This window comes from Fundulus heteroclitus, chromosome 5 (assembly GCF_011125445.2).
Source record: "Fundulus heteroclitus isolate FHET01 chromosome 5, MU-UCD_Fhet_4.1, whole genome shotgun sequence".
Lineage (NCBI taxonomy): Eukaryota > Metazoa > Chordata > Actinopteri > Cyprinodontiformes > Fundulidae > Fundulus > Fundulus heteroclitus.
In genome coordinates this window covers 40,076,508-40,099,005 of record NC_046365.1, presented here as the reverse complement: position 1 = coordinate 40,099,005, position 22,498 = coordinate 40,076,508, and the positions used below count along the sequence as shown (strand labels likewise).

The following is a 22,498-nucleotide window of genomic DNA, read 5'->3' as shown; positions in this document are numbered from 1 at the left end:
CGTCAGCATGTTGAACAGTTTGAACTATAAATATTTTCCCCCTACGTTTCGCAGAAAGAAGGTTTGCTACGTGACGTTGCAGGATGTTCATGTGAGCTTTATTGCTTGTGTTGCACTGTGAGCTGACCTTTAAACACTGTAAAAACCTTAATTTAGTGATGTTTGTTAAAATGTTGCGTTCCTGCCAGAGCATGAATGAAATATCATCACAGGACTCTCGCTGCTAACCGTTTTTATCAAAATATATAAATAGTGGATCGCACAGAGACAAACATTAGTTGCCACCTAAAAGAAAGAAGATTTTTTTTTTTTTTTACATTCATTCTTTGCATTGCACAGTTAGTTCTAGTTTTAGCCAAAGAGGCTGCATCCCTGAGAAAATCTACACGTTTTAAGAAAAGTTTATTTGCGGGCTGCGGGTTTCAGAGTCTCTGAGCTCGCTGGCGGTCACAGCTCCTTCTTCACTTCATACTGGCACACGCACGCCTCCCGCTGGCTGTCCAGGTACGGCTTGCAGCCCAGGTGCATGACGGCGTCGAACAGGAGGGTCACCGCCGACTCGCACGCTGCGATAGGATGGAGAGCAGAGACAGGGAGGAAAAATCAGCAAACAGGGGAGGATGCTGCATGCAGGTCACAGTTTATTTTCTTTTGTTGCCTCACAACCTGGAATTAAAATGATTTGGTTTTGTCATTCATAGAACATGCATACAGCTTTGGAGAGATTTTATTTCTTTATTTTACTGTGAAGCAAACAACAAATAGGACAAAGTAAAATAAAACTTAATCATCTCTATGAGCTCCAAACATCCTGGAGGCTCAACACCTCCAGCTTCTACATGTTGGCTGGTTTTCACTTGTGAGCTTCAGGTCTATCCACAGACTCTCAACTGGATTGAATGCTGGACTTTGACTAGGCCATCCCAACACATTTTAATGTTTCCCCTTAAACCAGTCGAGCGTTGCTTCCGCAGCCTGCTTCGGGCCGTTGTCCTGCTGGGAAGTGAACCTCTGACCCAGACTGAAATCACAGCCGGACGGACACCGGTTCTGCTCCAGGACATCCCTGTATTCAGCACCATCCGTCTTTCCCTCGACACCGACTGCTGCTAAAATACATCTCCACAGCATCACCATGGGGTGTTTTTTTGTAAAATTCCTCACACTTTATATAATTTAATGACTGTTTAATTCTTGTTGTTTGTCTATGGCTTTCTTCACCAGATAAAAGATTAACAAGATATTTTATCTGTTTAAATAAAGTTTTAATAATATTTTTTGAATGCATGAAGCTGTTGCAGAGCTCCTTCAGCGACAGACTGCTGCATCCTGGGTGCACAAAGGAGCGTTATCACAGATCCTCTCTCCCAGCAGCTGCTAGACTTTAGAACCGTCACAGCTCCCAACAAACTCAATAAGTGTTATAATAATTGTTGCTGTTGTTTGCACCATCCCCCCCCCCCCCCCCCCCCACTTCTTGTAAATACTCTGTTGGGTTAGGGTAACCAGACTTTTGGGATTGCGATTATCCAGACAGCACAGGCAGTCTGTCGGTGTTTATCATCCTTACACAAACCATACATACAAGTTTTGCACATTTTTAAATTCACTCGTCAGTTGCACACTTCTTTAATCCACGTATACTATTTTCAATAAATGCAAAGTATTTTTTATGTTGTGAATTATCTTCGCCTTGCTGTACTGTCTCTTATGCTTATCTTTTGTTCGTATATTTTTTTTTACCCTTGTGTGTATCTGCATGCCTCCGTTGACTTTTCACTTTGCTGCTGCTACACCTGCATTTCCCCACTGTGGGACAATAATGGATATTTCTAAAAAACATGTCCTTTAATAAATAAAAGGCACTGATTAAGCTTTGACCGTCAAACACAGATTTACGGCTTTCTTTCACGCCTAAAACCGCTAAGCATGATTTCTATCTCAGCCATAAAGCACAAAGAAACTCATCATGTAAAATTTGGTTTTAATTCAAAAGTCAAATGTGACAAATCCAACGAGATGTGGCTTTACGTCTGAACAAGTTGTAAATAAAATGTTGAGTTTAGCTCTGAGCAACTAGAAAAAAAAACCATTACAGAATTTTGTCACGTTCTGTGTTTTGTTCTACTGATAGAAAGTACCTAAAAAGCAAGGTGCGTAATGATTTGTTTATGGTTTTGATATTCAGTATAAAAACATAAAATATTTCAGTGTTCAACCTGCAGATTAAAAGATCTGTGGGTCTGAGCTGATCACGCAAACATTGAGAAGTTCTGATCAGTAGCTGACTGATAGGAGCATCGCTAATTAGTTAAAAAAAATACATAATGTCACACACAGCTTGCTTTTAGAAGATTTGAAGAGTCAGAAACTAAATGCAGCTGAATGTGTTGAGGTTCTACCTGCAGCTACACCAGGAAGCAGCTTAACAGCATCTCTGTGGTTAAATGCTCTAAAGGCAGCAGTGCTCTTTCTGTCTGCTGCCGTTCAATAAGATGAGAACCAGGTCACGTTCTCACATCTACCAATTAGTGTTACAAAGAACTAGATTTAAATCAGGATGTTTATACTGTTTTCAGGACACATCTTTAAATCATAAAGATTAGGTTCATTTCTAACAGTGAAAAGAGAAAAAGAACCCTGCAGACCAAAGTCCTACCTTGGACACTCTGGGCCAATCCCAGAGTCCTTTGCACGTTCCTGCAGATGGTCTCCAGGCAGTCCTGGAACTGCTCATCGCAGTCGTGTTTCTCTTGGCCGCAGGTATCATAGCAGCGGTCGTGCCGGTTGCAGCATTTGGTCATGGAGGGAATCCCAAAATCAAACTGGAAATAGCAGCACAGTCAGCATAAAACTGTGCAAAAACAACAACACCACCACACAGCAGCAGGGATGCACGAGATCAGCTAATGAAGCTGCTTCTTAGCGTCTTCACCTCACCATGCATGAGAAGTTCCCAAACTGGAGCAGATTACCTGAAATCCAAACAGCGGGGAGCCACATCCATTGGGCGGGGGGTGCTTGTAGCCGGGACGAGGCATCGGCTTGTATCCTGAGAAACAGAAGGAACGGTTGTTTTCACAATCTGATGCGAGCTTTGACTTTGTGTGATGCTAATAGATGACATCCCTCTTCATCTTCATCTTTCTGACAAATGCCTGTGGGGTTTTGGGCCAAAACTGACCAGAATTTCAAAAGGTATTAATATTTTAATCAACCTTGATTTTAAAAACTAATCAGTTTCATCTAACCAACCCTCCCCCAGCATGACGGCGCCACCTCCATGCTTCGTCGTGGGTGTCGATGTCATTTTTATGGCAAACATTTCAGGGAAAAGCTGAATTTTGATTTAATCAGAACAGATTTTAGCCTGGGTGTTTGCTTTGGATAAAAAAAAAATATAATAATCTTTTAATTTATCCGCTCCACTCCTTAGTCCAGACCAGAACATGGTGGTCACACATACGCTCATTTTCCCTAAATTAGAATATATTCTGATGAGGTTCATTTGTCACATCAAAGTCACTTTGGAAAATAACCTTTAAGCAGGTATCAACTTACGTTTCAACATTTTCTGTACTGAAATATTTTTTATTTGTCTGATCCTTGTTTTAAATAAGTTTTCATTCACTGTAAGCATAAAGGGAATACAGTTAACAGAAATAAAGGCTTGGAAACATCAGTCTGTGTGTATTTCATCTGTATAATGTGTTTCACTTAGTGGAGTTACTGAAATAAATCAACTTTTCAATAATATTCTTATTTATTAAACACGACGGCAGAAGACAACCAGTACTGTCTTTACATTAGTTTACAGCCGGGTGTCTGGAGTAGGGGCCCCAGGAGCCTTTTGAGCCCCTCTAACTGCAATTTAGGAATGATTTGGCCTCACTAGGCGGTTGAGACATTTATTTTTAATCAGGGAGAAATTATTACAGAAAAGTTAAAAAAAAAACTTTTAGAGTTTTTACACAATGCGGACGCTGGAATGTAAAGTCATATTCCTTGTTTGTACCCAAAAGGTTGATGAACAAAGTTGATTCTGATTCAGTTGAAAATGTTAGACCACATCTATCCAATTACTGAAATGCAGACTTTGGTGAGCCACAATCTGCCTTTAATCAATTTATTAAATTGCCTAAATACAGTGACCCATATTTTTGCAACCTTTCTGGAAACTGTCTTATTTTATGTTTTTTCCCCACAGCGGATGCGTTTGTCTTTTTGTTACATAAAATAAATTGATTTATCATATTTAATGTGACAAAAAAAAAAATGATTTTAACAGCTGCGCAGCCTTTGGTTCCACGAAAAAGGCCCTGAAGTCCTCAAACTCACCATCGCTGCATCGGTACCGACAGAGCCCGTCGTGTCCGCCGAACAGGTCCAGTGCTGCGTTCAGGTACGTGTCGATTCTATGAATGCCGTTCCGGATGGTTTTCAGCGTCATCCTCCAGTCCGGGGTCTCTGCCTCTTGTTTACAGGCAGACACATCTGGGGCGAGTCCACAGCAGCAGCAGAACAAGCCGAGCAACAGAACCTGGACGTTACCGCCGCCGCAGAGGTGCGTTTCCCGACACGTCATCTTAGCTGAAGTTTCACCTCACCTCCCGCTCCGACTGTCATGTCACCGTTCAGCTCCAAGTCATTCCCGAATCGCCCCAAAACAACACGAACTAGCGCACATCTATCGGTTGTGACATTACTTCCGGGTTCGGCAATGTCACGTGATCCTGGACAAACAAGTGACGTCGTCACACATTGAACCCGACGCTGGTATCCAATGAGCTGGCGTTAACCGTTACGTAGGATCCACTGCGAACTACGTTACCCATAGTTCATGGCGGCGAAAACTCCTCAGCAAGAACGTCCTGATAACGACGCTAAATAAGAGGGAGCGGCGCGTTGACAGCAACATCTGGGTTTAGGAGTTTAATGTTTTCATGCAAATAACGTTTTCTGGCAGGAAATAACATTTTCTCGCAGTTCTGACCGCAATAATGATAAATGTTCACGTAAAAATATAAACCCTGTTTAAAATGTGTTACAGCACCCCCTGCTGGATAGAAAATATTCAGAATACTACAGTCAGATTAAAAGTTCACTTGATAGAAAACTACCGGGTATTAAACCTTTTCATTAAGCACACATTTGTATAATTTTTTGTAATTGTCTGATGAAATATTCTAATCTTAAACCTAATGTTTTTTTATTTGTTGTAAGCAAAAACTCACAAATAAACGCTTAAAAACATTGTGGTATTGATCTTTATAAAATGTTTTACTTGGTGAACTAAGTTACTGAAGACTGTCTGATTTATTAATAAATAGAGAATATAAATGTATTTTATTGTCCTCAAGTCATAAATGTAGCTTCTGGCGAGTCTGAATTATTTCTTCCCGCTCTTGGCTGACAGGAGCAGCACACATTGTGGTTTTCTGCTGCTGTAGCCCATCTGCATCCAGGTTCAACATGTTCGTTGAGTTATTCTGAGCCTGGTTCAATGCATCTGCAGCATCAGCACATGTAGTTAAAAACAGCTCATCTGATGTAGAGAAACACTTTAACCCAGTCTACAGTACCAGTTTGGCTTTATTTAAATTATCAGGCCAGCACTGAGTAGAAAGCTTGTTTCCTCTAGAGTTACTTTAAATAAGTGCCAAAATTTTTAAACATTAAAAAATGAAAGTGTACAACCATTCATGGATGAACGTGTCGATGTGCGCCGATTTTCAGTTTCAACCTGATTTACGTTTTGCAGAAGAAAACCACATTTTCTCCACACACACACAGACACACCGCTAGGGAAATAAGCAAAAACCCAGTTTGCTTCTCTTGCTCCTCCACGATGTGGATCTCACTGAAGAACATCTGATGAACCCGCCGTCGTTTTTGTTTGCACATTCATGATGAGCAGACGATGCAGAAAACTAAATCCCTACAATCAGGTGTCCTTGTCCTTCGGGTCACCAGCAAAACAAGTAAAAATAAAAATGAGTCTGGGATATTGAACAGTGCCGACTGGTTCATTTCGATGCAACACGGCGATTCCTGGGATCAGGCTGGAATGAGGAGGAAGAGCCATTCACAGGACGGGATACGAGGTGTGTGACGGTTTTTTAACCTTAACCAGGCCTTAAATAATTTAAGAATCTTTTGCTCCTAGTGTAAAGCCTCTCGTTAAAATAAAATAAAATAAAATGAACATAGACATCTATTCACATTTTCTACAAGCCTCCACACTCATCCGCCTCGGAATAGGTTATTTAGTCTGTCCAGCTCCTTGCAGTTATCCATGGTCATGAGCTCGGCCTTCTTCCGCATGCGGTCGTCTCTGTAAACCTTCGCGGCGTAAAGCAGGTCTGTTTCTGCACAACAAGCACAGAAAAGCAGAGTTAGACACTGAAAGCCAGGGAGGGGAAGAAATGAGCGGCGGCTACTGACTTGTCTGCCTCTCCTTCCAGCAGTTATTCCTAACATTAGTTACATAGTCCTCTTCTACATTTTTCTCTATTTGTTGCAGAGCCGAGCCCTTAAACTCCGATTTGAAATCTCGGGTGACGTAGTAGTCGACGCGCAGGTTCTCCGTCTGTCTCTTCACAGTCTGACCCGTGGACCTGCAAAACACGGCGGACATGATGGTGATTTGACAGAATACCAGAGAGAGAGAAACTTCTTCTAAAATTCACCCACGGCAAAAACAAGAAATGTTTTAATTAGAATAAAATACACATCTGAGGTAGTCTATGATTTATGTTCAATAAAAGGTCTAAAGAACAATTTGTTCTCCAGGCCTCCTGAAGGGCCTGAGGGTTTTTTTCCCCTCAGGACTTTGACTATTATTCATTTTCTGATCAAAACTTAAACATTATTGCATATTTTACAGCATGTGTTTAAAGAAATTATTAAAAAGGAACAAGAGACGAAATGAACATTATCTTAAAGTTTTATTTCTTAGAAAGTGAAGAAAATATCTTAGGACACAGAACCTGAGAGATACTTCATGATTCAGGTAACCATATACTACCGTATTTTTCAGACTATAAGATGCACATAAAATCATTAATATTTCTCAAAAATTGATGATGCGCCTTATATATGATCACTGTTGTGCTGACTGATTTATTATGATACACTGTGTCACTACCAGATAGGACCCCTGAGCTGTCTACAAGACTGCCTGACTGTAATGTCTAAACTAGAAGTGCATTCATGTAAGGCAGCCTGGAGTACGCGCTAGCAGCAATAAACCTAGTAAGTTAATTAAATATAAAAGTTACGTTTATTTTGGCCTTATGTTAGAAACAGGGCAGCTACTCTGTCCTCCCCACAGAGACGGATACAGAGCTGTGGACATGAAGGGGAGGAGGGATATTACACAGTTGGGAAGAATATGTAATGCGCCTTATAATCCGGTGCGCATTATAGTCCAAAAAATACAGTATATCTGGTATTCTGCACATTTTTAAAGTTATAGTTCTGCACCCTTTGAGACTCAAATTTCCAGCTATCAGTCCTTTTATGAATACAAGAGTCGAAGAGGCATCAAAGCATGCGGTTGTCCGTCCTCTGCTAAGGAAACCTGGAGATAACCAGCTACCTTAGCTAAGTCTAGACATGTCTCCAAGCTGCTTCTCTGAGTCAACTACTGGAAAAGCTTGTGTACTCCCAACTCAAGGACTTCCTGGATGAGGAAGTATTTCAGTCTTTTCTTTTTTTTTTTTTTTTTTAATCATTCCACATCACAGAATTAGCTCTGCTCAGTTTTTAAAAGCCATTTTTAGCAACTGACTGTGGAACGCGTTTACTGCTGGTACTCCCAGATCTCACTGCTGCCTTTGGCACGCGACGCCATGATATCCTGATTTCACAGCTGGAGCAGCGGGTGTCAATCAGAGGGGCAGCTCTCAAGTGGATGAAGTCCAACGTCTCTGATAGAAGTTTTATATAAAATATAAAACGTTATATATAAAATATTCTATTCTATTATTGAGGATTGATCCATGCTTTTACAACCTCTGGGTTGGGTTTTGCGACAACCTTTACAGGAATTAGCCAGCTCACTCTGTTTAGCCTTCAGCTAGTCCAGAATGAGGCAGCACCATTTTTAACAGGCTGCACATATATTTCAGGATCAATTTTACAGTTATTTTGTTTGTTCTTAAGTCTCTTAATGGACTTTCTCCAGCATACTTGTCCAACCTGCTGCACCCCCATACCCCATGTTGTTCCCTCGGGTCAGCTGACGAGATGCTGCTGGTGGTTCCTGAATCACAGAGGAAACAGGCGATTGAGCGTTTTGTTGATGTTTTTATGTCTCCATAACCAGTGTTGTATAGTAAAGAAGTAAAAATACTTCACTACTGTACTTAAGTATATTTTGAGTACTTTATACTTTTCTCCAGTATAAATTTTTTTGATAACTTTTACTTTTACTTCACTATATTTCTGAATTTAATTGCATACTTTTACTCCAATACATTTTCAATGTTTAGTTAAGTTACTCGTTACAAAAAGAGAGAGAGAGACTCACGCACGCAAGTGTTTTGTCCCAAACCTACTGATTGACTGCGACAAAGTCGGGACTTGCCTGGGCTTGTTCATCACCACCAACAGGATAAGAAGCTGGTTTAGTGGTAGGGCAGGTTAAATTAACCTTGTGTTATAGGTAAAGCATCTAATAGCAGAGAGTTCTAATTTTCTTAACTAAATGAGAACCTGCAGGTGTATCTATTAGCAGGTTTACCACTTCCTGTAGGTTAACTAGACCTGGTTTATCACTTAACCATGTTCTTAGTATACACCCCCTGGTCTAAATTTTGTCTGCACTTGGTTGTGTACAATTTTAAAGTGCATAGCACTGACCTTACTTGAAGAAGAAAACTGAATGCTTACAAAAAGGTTGTATTTTCTGTCTAAACTTGGTCTAAATTTCTCCAGCACTTGGCTGTTTATATTATTTTAAGTAAATTTGACTTTCAAAGTTTACCAAAATCTAAACAATGTCATTCAAACTGCATTTGCCATGTTTTACTTTTTACTTATACTTTTCATTATATTGCTTGAGTACATCTATTTTTACATTAACTTTCATACTTAAGTACAAGACATTTCAGATACTTTAAGACTTTAACTCAAGTAATATTTTAGTCAGTGACTTGGACTTTTACCCAAGTCATATTTTGGAGCGGTACCTATACTTTTACTTGACTCCGAGATTTCAGTACTTTACACAACACTGTCCATAACTCTGGTTCATCCTTGAGGGATAGCAAAGTCAGAGTGGTGGAATAACAAAAGTAAATACTGTCCTCTGACAATGATCAGTTATTGTCTGGAAAACCAGTGAAAAGTCCAGATAAAAACTTAACAAACTTCAGAGAGCATGAAGAACTTTACGAACATGTCACCAACCTGCTTTCATGTTCGTTATGTGCATCAAAAGTCAAACTTTTTTCTGATTTTCAGCCAAACAGCACCATCCTAGTTGAGCTTTGTTTTAAAGCTGCAGTAGTTTGGAGAAAACTGTGGATTTAGTCTGAAAATTTTAAAAACCCCCCTTTCCATGTCCCTCCACTTTGCTCTGATTGGCTGTTTCTTACCGGGTAGCGGCGGGTTTCTGTAATTGGCAGCTGGACTGCTAGGAGGAGCAAGCGGAGCTGGATTTTTAACAGATTCTACTGTCAGGACATAGTGAGAGTTTTAAGAAATATGTAAAAAGTACCGTATTTTTCGGACTACAAGTCGCTCTGGAACATAAGTTGCATCAGTCAAAAAATGTGTCATAAACAGGAAAAAATAAGGTTGAATGGGGTAAATTAGCATAGCAAGCCACCAACTCCAACCTGGAAAGTTCTCGTCAGCGCATTTCAGCGTACAGCTGCTGAAATTAGACGGTTAGTAACGGTGCTACGTGCTAAGCTAACAATATAACACGGATGTTTCAGAGCAACATAAAGCTCACGTGCATCAGCGAAGTTACAAACCGCCCGGACAACAGATCTGTAAGCTAGCGCTAGCTGCTATTAGCTTCACGGACAGCCCAGTAACAGGTTTCTGTCTCAGTCTGGGTTCTTAGAGCTGCATGAACGCAGACTGAAACAGTGAAACAACAAATAAACGTGTGTTCAGTCTTTGTTGTCTATAAGTTGATGTTTCAATTAATTGTTAAGTGGTGCAGGAGCAGCATGTAGTTTTCACAAGCCTAGAGCGCCCTCTTGTGGTTAAACACGGCAATGTTTACTCCTTGATTCATGCTGGTCAATATGATTTACCGTTTAAAATCTATATACAAGTCACACGATGGGTCAAACTATGAAAAAAGTGCAACTTAGTTTGAAAAATACAGCATATAAAAACACATTTATACAAGTTCCCTACTTAAATTCAGTAAATAACATGGAATGAAATTACTACAAGATTATTAAACATTAAATCGTTAGCCAATTGATTTTATTTAAACTTCTAACCTGCAGCTCCCTTTTTCTCAACAAAACAGTTTGTTACACTCAACTTTTGAGTTAAAACTAATGGTTGGAGCCCAAAGAAAAGACGAAGTAAGGCTGATCACTATTAAAAACTTTTGCACAGTACTTAAGAGCTTCCTTTACTTTTAGTTTAGCAACTGCATGTTATTGGAGGCAGAATTTGCATTGTTCGGTCAAAATAACCATCTCTCCACCCGTCAGTGATGATTTAATAGTTTTATGTCTTTCGTAACAACAGCTGATCTATTCTCAACTGTCTGATTTAGGAAGGACTGAAAGAAATTAGGGCTGGGGGATAAATCGATTTAATCGATTAATTCGAATTTACAATTCTTTAAGATTTAATTTTTTGAAAAACTGGATTTTATTTTGCCAATACACTCATTGGGTTTCCATGAAGAGAACAGCATGTGACGCTGAATATATGTTTAGGCAAATATATTGTCTAAATATTGTTAAGTGGTAACTTTTTTTTTACCATAATACGAGGTACTTCATTTACTTATTTACTTCTTTTTTTTTAACTTAGTTTGAAGTTCACAAGTGCAGTGAAGCCTGTTCTTAGTTCAATGTGTAATACCACTAGCAGCAAATGTTTTGTTATATTTTCATTGTTTATAATGGCACGGCTGCCATCTTGTTTTACAAGCATGTTTCACAGCTTGTTTTTAGTTGCACTTTGAATTCAGGTCAACTCCCTGACGAAATGCTTGACATAAAAGCCAGGTTTTAAAATAATTTCTTTAATTTCTTTTTATGAAACAAAAAGGAGGAAAAAAAAAATCGATTAATCGGATTTGGTGTGATAAAATCAGAGATTTATTTTTTAATCCATATCGCCCAGCCCTAAAATAAATGATAGAGAGGAGACAGGAAGGGGACTAAAGAAGAAAGGAAAGCAATGAAGGGCACAAGAAAGGAAGGATAAAGAGGAAAAACACTGGAGAAAATAAAAAGAAAACTAGTGAAGGAAAGAAGATGAGAAGGAATGAAAGAAAACAATTAATTAGGAAGGAAATGAGTGAGAAAGAACCGAAGAAAGGACGTTAGGAAGACAGTAAAAAAGGAAAGTGGGAAGGATGGAATAAAGGACAAGAAACAAAGAACAACAGAAACACAGGAGAGGACACTAAGAAAGGAAAGGTGTGTGGTGTGTGTGTGCGTGTGTGTGTGCGTGTGTGTGTGTGTGTGTGTGTGTGTCGTACGGTCTGGAGTAGAGGCTGTAAGGTGGGGGGGACACCATCATCTGGCTCAGAATTGACACTAAGATCAGGACCACGATGGGCATCAGCTGGATGAACATTGAAAAGCCGCCCTGTGGACAAACAGAGAAGATGTCTTAAAGACGGCGGTAACCCTTGGAGACGGAAACACACGCGGCGGCGGCGGCGTCCTCGTACGTCTCCTCGCTCCTCGGTCCTCTCCTGCCTGTGATCCGTGTGATGGCTGTAGCTCGTCCTGCCGTTGGTGAAGGTGTGGGCGCTAGCTGCGGACAGAACACCACAGCTGAGGTCAGAACCGTGCTGCTGCAGGGTCCACGCCACAAACAGCGCTTCTCATTTTTCACTGCGTCTGCTTACAGGAGGGGAAGCCGCCCCCGAAGAACATGTTGAAGAGGTCTTCAGGCGTGATGTCGGCTTCGAAGCCCCTGTGGAAGTCGAAGCCTCCGCCGTTGGATTGGCTGGGGCTGGTCGGCTCCTCGCCGCCCGTCAGGTCGTACTGCCGCCGCTTCGCTGGGTTGCTCAGGACGGAGTAAGCGTTGCCGATCTCTGAAGGGGACAAACGGGACGGACAAACGCTCAGTGGAGTGATACAGAATTTTACCTGGTTTCACTAAGAAAAACCTGACCAGTTCTTCTATCAGCGGTTAAATGAAGATCAGGTGTTCATGCATAAATACTCCAGTCTTTATTTCCTCCTCAGCCAAGGTAAGAAATCTCTGACATCTGTGGTAGAGGAGTGGCTAGACAAGGGAGGCAAATTACTACACCATCCTCTTACGGATGTTCTCACTCCCAATCCTCTTTCTTCCAGGTTTTTTTCCTTCCACTAAACTTTCCATTAATATGTTTGGATGAAGCACTCAGAATAGCTTCTTTAGCGAGGACCTTTTGTGACTTAACCTCATGTTAGCAGTGGCTGCCATGATGGCGTATCCATAGCATGGTCATAATATTTCTAATTATCGTTTTTTACCTGATGTCAATTTTTTATTTTTTGAGACACTGAATCGTGTGTTTTCATTGCCTCAAAGCTGTAATTATGAAAATTAACAGAACTAAGCACCTAAAATGTGTTGCTCTGCGTTTAGTGACTCTTTATACTGAACGTTACCTTTTAAAATCTAATCCATTTAGCAAAAAAAAACATTTAAAATGCATAATTTCACTGATCTATACCAGAACAAACCAGGGTGGCTCTACTGTAATGCAGAGAATCTGGCAGGACTGTTTTATTCTCGTTTATAAATTAAGCTTCCTCCGTTGCATTCCAGAGATTTTTAACTTAACATTTAGATATATGCATTACTACATGTAGAAAAGAAAAGAAAATGTATCCCGAACCCAGTCTGAAGACTGTAAGGCGAATACGTGTGAATGGAGTTACTTTTAAAGGCCTCTGTTGCTCCGGGCGCGTGGTTTTTGTCTGGATGGAACTTGAGGGCGAGCTTCCTGTAAGCTTTTTTGAGCTCATCGTCTCCAGCTTCTTTGTTCACACCGAGGACTTCGTAGTAATCCTTACTCCGCTTTATTCTGCAAGACAAAGGACATAAACTAGGGCTGGGCGATAGGGCCTAAAAATAAAATAAGATTTTTTCACAATACATCAGATATACAATTTTAATTGATTTAAAAAGAAAAAACACTAAAAACACTAGATACAACAAGGAAATCATTTAAATAAACTTAGATTTTATTTGACCCAACAAAAATTAACAAACCAAGAGGAATTTCCTTATTGGGCTTGAGGTGCAAACCTTAAAATAAGGCAAAATAAATAAAAGGTTCTGAACAAGGATGAGTGTCCCTATTATGATTATAAACTTGCCTTTTCAGAAAACTCAGCAGCGGTAGACAGATCGCTGCTTTCAAGTGAAGCTGCTAAATTTCGAAAAAAATAAATAAAAATAACACAGAAAGGAGTCTGAAAAGACCTGAAATATGAGTTACTAGGTAGGAAACACTGGACAGTCGTCTAGTTTTCCTTCTCTACCGAGACCAGAGCAGCAAAAACCAGCAGCTTCATTCACCAGCAGCTTCGCTGTGATACCGACAGGAGGCGGAGGAGTTGGTTTTTCCAAGTTAATTTTAACATTTCATGATGTTTAAATCCATTTTAAACTCTGATTATGATTAGAATAAGTGCAGAAATATACAGTAGCTATGCTAAATCATATGCTGTGCATTGTTTTGACATTTTGTGAACTGATTCTGAAGGTGTGGCGGTATTTATTTTGGTGTGGTGGTGCACCACAATCAAATACGTGTAGCGGAAACCCTCGGTAAAAAAAAGTTTCCTCTTTAGAGAATATATTTCTCAATATATATTCAACATTCCAAGCTTTTACCAAAACAATTTCCCCTTTCAGGACTAATATATATGTTGTTGTTTTTTAAGAAATGGCAAAAAAGAAAAAAATCTAAATTTTCCAAAAATTAAATCTTCATAGATTACAAATTCGAATGGATCGATAAAATCAATTTATCGCTCAGCCCTAACAGAAAGCTTAAGAGGAACGTCCGAACTTCAACTTTTTTTTAAAACTATGATCCTAAAGCGCAGAATCAGAACATCTCCTGCTTAATTGCACCTTTATCAGTTCTTTGCTGCACAACAACAGGTGCACTCATGTTTTATACCACAGGGCCAACTGCTGGCCCTCATGAACGCAGACAGTAAACACCTAAGCAGCAGCTTCTGCTTTACATCCAAGTGTTTAACGAAGGCCGACTGAGCTAACCTCCGTTCACATTACCAGTCTGGGTCAGCTTCCATCGAATCCGTTTGAGGAAAGGAGGAACATTCAGCAGAACTCTGAGCTGATTGGTCGAAACAACACCAAATGCCCGCCTACCAAAGGTCAGCCAATCACGGCATCAAATGAAAATTACGTAAGCAGCAGGCGTCATGAGAAACCACAACTGGGTTAAGCTAGTCAAAGCACTTCTTGCTGTTCTTCCATCAGAGAGAAATGGTGGATTCTGACCAATCAGATGTGATCCCAGCAGCTCTACTGTACTGCCATGTTTACGTTGGTTCGGCTGTGGGCTCAACCGCTCTTGCTTTCATCACAGCTGGTATGTCCCGCCTTAAACCACAATACTGTGACATGATTGGCCCGAACCGTTTTTAGTTTGCTCACAAACAGTTAATCAGATTTTGACCGTAGGAAACTTTCATGGACTGAAAGGCTGAGAGTAGAAACACAAACAGATCAGAAAACCAGGCCTGAGCTGTAAATAAAGGACATGAAAACAGTAACGATCGACAGAAACGTGCATCATCAACAGGAAAACAACAGCAATAACGGCAAATGGCAAACGTCAAGTCCATGAGGACAAAGAGAAAAACATTTAACAAAATTAACTACCAGGAATGACAAGATGACTTAAAAATAAAACAATTCCGTAAATAAAAGAAAATACCTTGATAACAAATGTGAAAGTGGCAAAACTTCAACAATAAATACACAAAGAAACTAAATGTCATTAAGAAGCTAATATATATTTTTTAACATCCCCTCTCCAATGGGACAACATGTTTGCTCCTCGGTTATAAAGCGCCAGAAACTCTTCAGGCTGAGACAGACTGTGGCGACAAGCATTTAATTATAATTTTAATAGCTATATTAATTACTACATTTAACAAGTGACCAGAGGGTAATTATTACCTTCTGAATGAGAAGTGGCAAATTCAACCATTTCTGCTTTCTCTCTGCGTTACACCTTTATCTCCCGTTCCCAATGCTCGGCCCCTCCGTCCCACAGTTTAAACAGCAATATGTCAAGATCTAACCGAAGTAACGAGGTGAACTAAATTCTGTTCTATTCCAAATGTTAACATGTTATATTTGATTGAGAAGTAGAAGTAAATGCAACACTCATTTCTTTTCTTGTAAGTAGCAAATTACTGGAGATCCAGTATTTTAATGTTTTAATGTTTTAGACACGCCTCTCCAGATGACTCTGCTGTGTCTGTTTCCAGGTGTTCCAACCATGATACAGCTACACACTTTTATATGTTATCCATGTATAATTGCCGCATTTTTCGGACCATACGGCGCACCGGATTACGAGCCACATTAAATATTCTTCCCAAGTGAATGAGGTTTTTGCACTTAAAATAGGAAACAATTCCTCTCCATCACCTTATTTCAAGTCCAGGATATCTAATTATCTTATTTTCGGGGTATAAATACCAATTCCATTGGCAAATGGTCTTATTTAGCTGCTCAAATCAAGAAAAAAATATCCTAATTTCAAGAAAACTTTACTTACTTTTAGTTCCCTTTTTGTAGTGCACCCCTCCATGTATACAGCTCTCTCCTGAGAGGGAGAGCTATCCGTCTCTTTCTAACATAAGGCCAAAATAAACTTTTATATTGAACTTACCAGGTTTATTGTTGCTAGTGCGTACTGCAGGCCGCCTTACATGAATGCACTTCTAGTTTAGACATTACAGTCAGGCAGTCTGGTAGACAGCTCAGGGGTCCTATCAGGTAGTGACACAGTGAACCGTAATGCTCCTAATTTCCGCTGAGTGGAGCGGCTTCCTTGCTAACCAAAGTCATACTTACACATTTAACAGATTTTTGAGCACATTGTCCCACATAAAACCAGTCAGTAAGCACAACTGTGATCAGATATAAGGCGCACCATCAATTTTTGAGAAATTTTAAGGATTTTAGGTGCTCCTTATAGTTAAAAAAATATGGTATATCTATCTCTCTCCATCTATACATGTCCTTTCTTCTGTTTTCTCGTTTTTGTTGCCTGGTTTCGAGTTCCCACTGTCAGCGCCTCTCGCAGCCGCCTCACGGGGAAAGATAAGGATGCACAGGTTCCCATAACAACAGGTCCACACACACTGCTCAGCTGTGAGTGAAGACTCGGTCACTTATGATAAAAATCATTAACCTCCAGATAAGCAGCAGATATCCGGGCCAGCCTCTCCGGCACAGTGTTTCTCAGCTAACCCTCCACTCTCACCTTTGAACACCTTGCACCTGCTCGTCTGTGAAGCTTTTGGAGTCGCTGCCTGCAGATTCCTGGCCCTCTGCTGCTGGCTGGTACCCGGCCGGTTCTGACGGTTCTCTGGGCCGCCTGCGATACGCGCCGTTAGCCGCTGAGCTCCCATTCTTCAATAACGCTTCCAACAAAGCTGGAGAAAACGAGAATGGAGGAGAACGATTAAATTAATGAAACATGGCATTAAATTTGGTTAAAATTACCAATTTAAACAACCAAAATAAAATTATTCCAGCCTTCCTGAAGAAATCCCTGAACATTCATGTTAGTATGACACAACGGCACACTGATGTGTATTAGTGGCTGTAAAACTGGTTGTCACCATTAAAACAGACTAAAATTAGTAAAAATTTGACCTTTTTCTTTGCCCTCGGCATCTTATAAAGCTTAGGGTGGCTAGCATTGCAAAAACCAAAACCATAGATTCTTACTTTAACGCTGCTTGTTACATAATTAAGGCTAAAAACAAGATCAGGAGAAAAAAATAAAATAAAGCAGCACCGGTGTGGAGCCTTCCTGTTATCTGCTAAAAAGCTCTCTCTCTCTCTCTCATGCAGCCAGAATAAAACGCAGACATGTCTGTACGTGTTGTAGACGTTAAGGCTTCATTTTAAAAGGTGCTGTTACATCATTCTATAAACTATTTTCATGTAGCTGATATTGCTGCATAGGTAAATTCTCCAAAGAATTTCATTTAATAAAAAAAAAAAACGTTAACTTGTTTTGTCAGCCAAAACTCCCTCCTTGGTAAAAGGGTTGGGTACACTGCAAAAACGGATCTAAAAATAAGTGAAATGTTCTTAAAATTAGTGTTTTTGTCCTAGATTTGAGCAGGTAAATAAGATTATCTGCCAGTGGAATGAGTATTTTGACCCCTAAAATAAGATAATTAGATATACTGCACTTGAAAAAAAGATGATGGAGATGAATTGTTCCTATTTTAAGTGCAAAAAACGTATTCTATTGGCAGATCCTGCTCAAATCAAGGAAAAATACATACGTTTTAAGAACATTTTACTTATTTTTAGTTTAGTTTTTGCAGTGTATGGTAATGATATGCAGCTTTACCTAGTTAAATTTACTCTGATTGGCTACAAGCATATTTCAAAACCCGATCTGGGTTTGCCATCTGCTCCACCTTCCTCCTCTCCAGTGGAGCAGTCAGACCGGCGCAGCATCTGGGGGGAGGAGGGGAGGGAAGCCTGTTTGCTTTGATGGTACGCTCTGATTGGTGATCATGAATTATGTAGAAAAATAACCTGTTTTCTTATCTGACAGTTATTGAGCAAAGCAGCAAAGCTAACCGCCCCTGAGCAGGTGATAAATATTCATTCCTGACATTCACGCGGCGTCATCAGTGCACAACAGATCATATCATACTGCCAAAACCTCAGAGAAATGTAATGTGTTGTCATGGCCCCTTTGAATAGCCTCTCTGTGCTTTTTGCTTCCTTTGCTGTTGGGTTTATGAGCGCAGCCAATAACTCTTTCCCTCGCAGCTTTCTCCAGGGCTGTGCTGATACGCAAAGGATTGTGGGATTCCTTATCGGTCCTCAGCGTCAGAATGAGACATCTCCAGGTTCCTAAGCTAAACTTTAGAAGTGGTTCCTAGAGTCTCTAAAAGTAGAATGGGAGGCAGATCCTTTAGCTATCAGGCTCCTCTCCTGTGGAACCAACTCCCAGTTTAGGTCCGTGAGGCAGACACCCCGTCTACTTTTAAGACTAATCTGTAAACTTTCCTTTTTGACAAAGCTTATAGTTAGAGTGGCTCATGTTACCCTGAGCTACCTCTATAGTTATGCTGCTATAGGCTTAGGCTGCTGGAGGACATCAGGGTCTATTTCTCTCACTCTGCTGAGTTCTCCTACTGCTCTCCAGTTTGTATTGCTTGTTGTTATTTCAGCTTTTACCTTTTTGTTCTCTGTCATTTTTCTCTTCATAGATGGTAATAGAGGATGATCTGTCTCCCCTGATGATGTCACAGCTAACAGAACACCAGACCAGGTGTACCTTCTAACATAGAAAGTACTCCTGGGTCAATGTGAGCTTCTGTGCTTTCTGTGTCTCTGCTCTGTCTTCTCTAAGCCCCAGTGGGTCGAGGCAGATGAGCGTTCACACTGAGCCTGGTTCTGGTTCTGCTGGAGGTTCTCCTCCCTGTTAAAGGGGAGTTTTCCTCTCCACTGTCGCTTCATGCATGCTCAGTATGAGGGATTGCTGCAAAGCCATCAACAATGCAGACGACTGTCCACTGTGGCTCTACGCTCTTTCAGGAGGAGTGAATGCTGCTTGGAGAGACTTGATGCAACCTGCTGGGTTTCCTTAGAGAGGAAACTTTCTCACCAACCTGGAGGATCTGATGGAGTCTGACTTTGGAAAGAGCCTTGAGATGATGTGTGCTGTGAATTGAAGCTATATAAATAACATTTAATTGAGGACGCATACAGACTCCTTTTCCTGCCTCCTTCCTCACTGCCTGCACTATTCAGACAGCTCTTATGGTGACCGCTGACACTTCTGCTTTAGCTGAAGACTCCGGGATCTGTAAAGGTGTTCGGATGGAGCTCAGGTTCACACGGTGGCGTTAAACTGATGAGCCATTAACAAGCAGCTAAACTTCTGACATCCTGTCAGAGAAATCATTCCTGTGAATCAGAGCGAGATCTCCAGCCCCCAGAATCAGGGCTGAAGGACTGGGAAACCCGGCTGTTTGCTACCCAACATGATGATGCCCTGAATACCAGAACCTGCTGATCCAACAGATCCCCTAATTTAACAGCCTGGCAGCTTTTGCAACTCTGTCAACGCTTATATAGAAATACAGAGGTTTATTTATGTCCTATTAAATTATTCCAGCCAAAATTGTTTTAATTGCGGTTTTGCAAACAGCAAAAAGCTTAAAATGTAACAGTTGGTATCTATTACTGGGCTGGATTATATGGACAAAACCTATATTACTATATATTTCTTAATTTCTGTCCATAGAATATAATCACGATATCGATATAAACAAAAAAAAGCCTCAGAAATGCTGCAAAGAATAACTACAACAGATCTCTTAACAAACCTATGACCATTATTTTACCATGTTTATAAAACTCCTCCAATAAAACATTTTACAAATATTTGCTATAAAAATAATACATAAAACCCAGAATGTCAGTCTAATCATAGACTGTGATGCATATTGAAATGTCGGAAATGTCCTGACCGTTATTGATTAAAGTGATATTATGATATATATTGATATTAAATTATCACCCACTCTTAATCTATTTCTTTTGTACAAAAGGGACAGAACAGATGCAACAGGTCCGTTGCAGCAGAAGGACTCAGAGTATTGAACAAAATGTGGGTTTAGTAGTTGGTTATTTAAAAGCAGCTAAAGAATCTGTTCAAAATTGCTGTTTAACCAGTTAGATTAATTTATTATTTATGCTTTTGTTGTTTCCTTGGTGCATCAATTTGTGATTCTTGTTTTGAAACGCACCATGTAGAAAAAAATCTTATTTATGGATTAATGGATGGATAAATAGATGTGGACACACATGAATGGACAGATGGATGATTTAGACCAGCGATTCCCAAACTTTCCAGCCAGCAGCAGAAAAGCACAGCCTGTGTTAAAATAAGAAATGCTGAGCATCTTGTAAAGTTAAGTATCGGTACTGGTTTTACAAATAAGAAAATAGTAAAACTTTTTAGCACATCGGCATCTAATTATTATTAGTATCAGGACTTTGAAATGGCTGTGCGAACAACTATGTGACTTTATTCTTGTACACCTTATATTATGACTTTATTCTCATTATTTACACATACAAATAAAAAATCATATTAGGGCAATAGTAGATTGAAAAATAAATCATTGGCCATGGAGGAGTAAATTTCCACAAAAAGACTAAGCAATTTTAGTGAAATTTTAAATAATTTCACACATTTCTGAGAAAACGCGATGTTCTCTGATATTGAAAAGTTGTAAATATTCAAGAATTCTTTTCCTCACAATTAAAAAGGTATATAATTGCTACATTAAAACTATGATATTTTTAACATCTCATCTTGCGGCCCCCCATTTGTTGTCTAGCAACCCCCACTTTGGGAACCTCTGATTTAGACAAAGGGTTAAGATATTATCCCTGGAATTACAAAAATGTCCACTCTACTCTTTTCCTAGACCTGGAAAATAGCTGAAGCAAATTTCATCATTCCTGGACCCCTGCAGCACATTTTAAGAACCAGAACAGTCACAGTTGTCCCCTCCTCTATAGTAATCTGTGATTATGCAGGCTTTTGCCCCAGATGGACATTTAAGAGCATTCCTGCCATCCTTCCTGTTGTGTGTCCTGGATTATTATCCTGAAGCTCAGAGCTCTCTGTGGGCCAATCAACCAATTAAAGGATTGCTGCTGTTGGCTCTAAACAACCCCGGCCTGCATCCTTCCTCCAGGCTAAAACTAACAGCTTAAAAAACCCTCTACACATTAAACTGTGAACACAAGGGAATCTGAAATTAAAGCCAAACAGACCTTAGCATGGGAACTGGTAAATAAACATAAGAGGACATTTAGGTTACTGATCTGAAACTGAGCGTAGAAATGTTTACTAAGTACAATTTAACTACGTCGTCAGTTTTTAAAGAGTGTTTCCCTTTAAATTTAGCACAGGCTAAGCTAGGCTAGGCTAAGCTAAGCTAGCCAGGCCGAGCGCTCAGCTAGCTAACTGCGATCTTTGTCGCTAACTGACCACAAAGCTTCATTCTCCGCTAGTAGGGCTGTTTCTGGTCCTTTTAGTCCACCCAGAGGACCTGGAGGGAAGTGTCACCGACAAAGATGTCAGGGAACATCAGCTACATGCTAACAGCAGGTTGATTTCTACAGAAGCGCAGCGGAAGGAGCTAAATTAGCCGCTTTTCCAAGAACACGCAGCCTGACCTTTAGCTCTGCCGGTCGGGTACAGCTTCTCCGCTTTGTTGAGGAACTTCACGGCCTTTTCTTTGTCTCCCGCTTCCAGGGCTTTCGTAGCGATGTTTATACATTTCTCTGCTTCGTCTCTATTCCCTTCCATCTTCTTCTTTTCCTCTTCCTCCACCTCCTCCCTGGCAGTCAGCTGATTGACTCAGACCACGTGGTTTGCATGGCTGACAGGTGTGAGCCGAGGCTGTACACTTAGCCTACAAGCATACGTCTCAAAAAATATATTAAATCCTGAAAAAGTACAATGTTTTTTTTTTTACGCTTTTCAGAAAATGAAAACTGTACCTGTGATATTAAATATTCAGTCAGTCAAACTAAGCTTTATTGATAGACTTAAGTCCATGGTTACACAGAAAAACAAACATACATTTATTTAATGTTTACTAGAAAAAACTCTAATCTGTTTAATCCCACAAACAGTTTATGTGTTAACTGGAAATTAAACGTTAACATAAAGTAGACAACTGTCCTGGTTTCGCTTCTTTGAGTGTAGTGATAGAGTTACTGAAATAAATTACATTTTTAATAATATTCTAATTCCTTTCAATATAATTTTGTTTTAGTTTTTCGTCAAAATCAACAATTATATCCAAAAGACAACACTTTTTAAATTACACCAAGATGTATGAATGTTAAAATATTTTTGAAGCTGAGATTGTGGGGTAATTTGTGTCAACAATTTAAATCGAAACATGGGATCAAAATCCCAAAACGTTTTTGTTATTTATGATATTATACTATGATGGCTCGCCTAAAGTCCTCTATGTCTGTTTAACATTTTAATATTACT

At 39.9% G+C, this 22,498-nt stretch overlaps 2 protein-coding genes across 2 annotated transcripts; both read right to left on the bottom strand.

Annotated features, from left to right (window-relative positions):
• Positions 1-75: 75 nt before the first annotated feature.
• On the bottom strand, positions 76-4,824 carry pla2g12a (phospholipase A2, group XIIA). The gene is made up of 4 exons (XM_012868874.3): positions 4,339-4,824; positions 2,976-3,052; positions 2,660-2,825; positions 76-566 (listed from the first exon to the last, which is right to left on the bottom strand). Exons 1-4 carry the CDS (start codon positions 4,583-4,585, stop codon positions 448-450), a joined length of 609 nt encoding a protein of 202 aa, XP_012724328.2. The 5' UTR covers positions 4,586-4,824; the 3' UTR covers positions 76-447.
• Positions 4,825-5,572: 748 nt separating this feature from the next.
• Positions 5,573-21,867, bottom strand: dnajb14 (DnaJ heat shock protein family (Hsp40) member B14). Its single transcript, XM_012868872.3, has 8 exons — positions 21,667-21,867; positions 16,697-16,868; positions 13,095-13,240; positions 12,068-12,256; positions 11,888-11,973; positions 11,693-11,802; positions 6,445-6,617; positions 5,573-6,368 (listed from the first exon to the last, which is right to left on the bottom strand). The coding sequence occupies exons 1-8, from the start codon at positions 21,797-21,799 to the stop codon at positions 6,244-6,246; spliced, it is 1,134 nt and encodes a 377-aa protein (XP_012724326.1). The 5' UTR covers positions 21,800-21,867; the 3' UTR covers positions 5,573-6,243.
• Between the last annotated feature and the right edge of the window lie 631 nt (positions 21,868-22,498).

What these genes read in the sequence shown, in the direction of transcription:
- pla2g12a (XM_012868874.3), bottom strand. Translation starts at nt 4,585, where the DNA reads ATGACGTGTCGGGAAACGCACCTCTGCGGCGGCGGTAACGTCCAGGTT. An exon ending in TCGGTACCGATGCAGCGATG is followed by an intron (nt 3,053 to 4,338) that starts GTGAGTTTGAGG and finishes TCTGTTTCTCAG; the next exon opens with GATACAAGCCGATGCCTCGT. An exon ending in CCCCGCTGTTTGGATTTCAG is followed by an intron (nt 2,826 to 2,975) that starts GTAATCTGCTCC and finishes TGCTATTTCCAG; the next exon opens with TTTGATTTTGGGATTCCCTC.
- dnajb14 (XM_012868872.3), bottom strand. Translation starts at nt 21,799, where the DNA reads ATGGAAGGGAATAGAGACGAAGCAGAGAAATGTATAAACATCGCTACG. An exon ending in AGCAACAGAGGCCTTTAAAA is followed by an intron (nt 12,257 to 13,094) that starts GTAACTCCATTC and finishes TGTCCCCTTCAG; the next exon opens with AGATCGGCAACGCTTACTCC. An exon ending in TACAGCCTCTACTCCAGACC is followed by an intron (nt 6,618 to 11,692) that starts GTACGACACACA and finishes CGTGTTTTGCAG; the next exon opens with GTCCACGGGTCAGACTGTGA.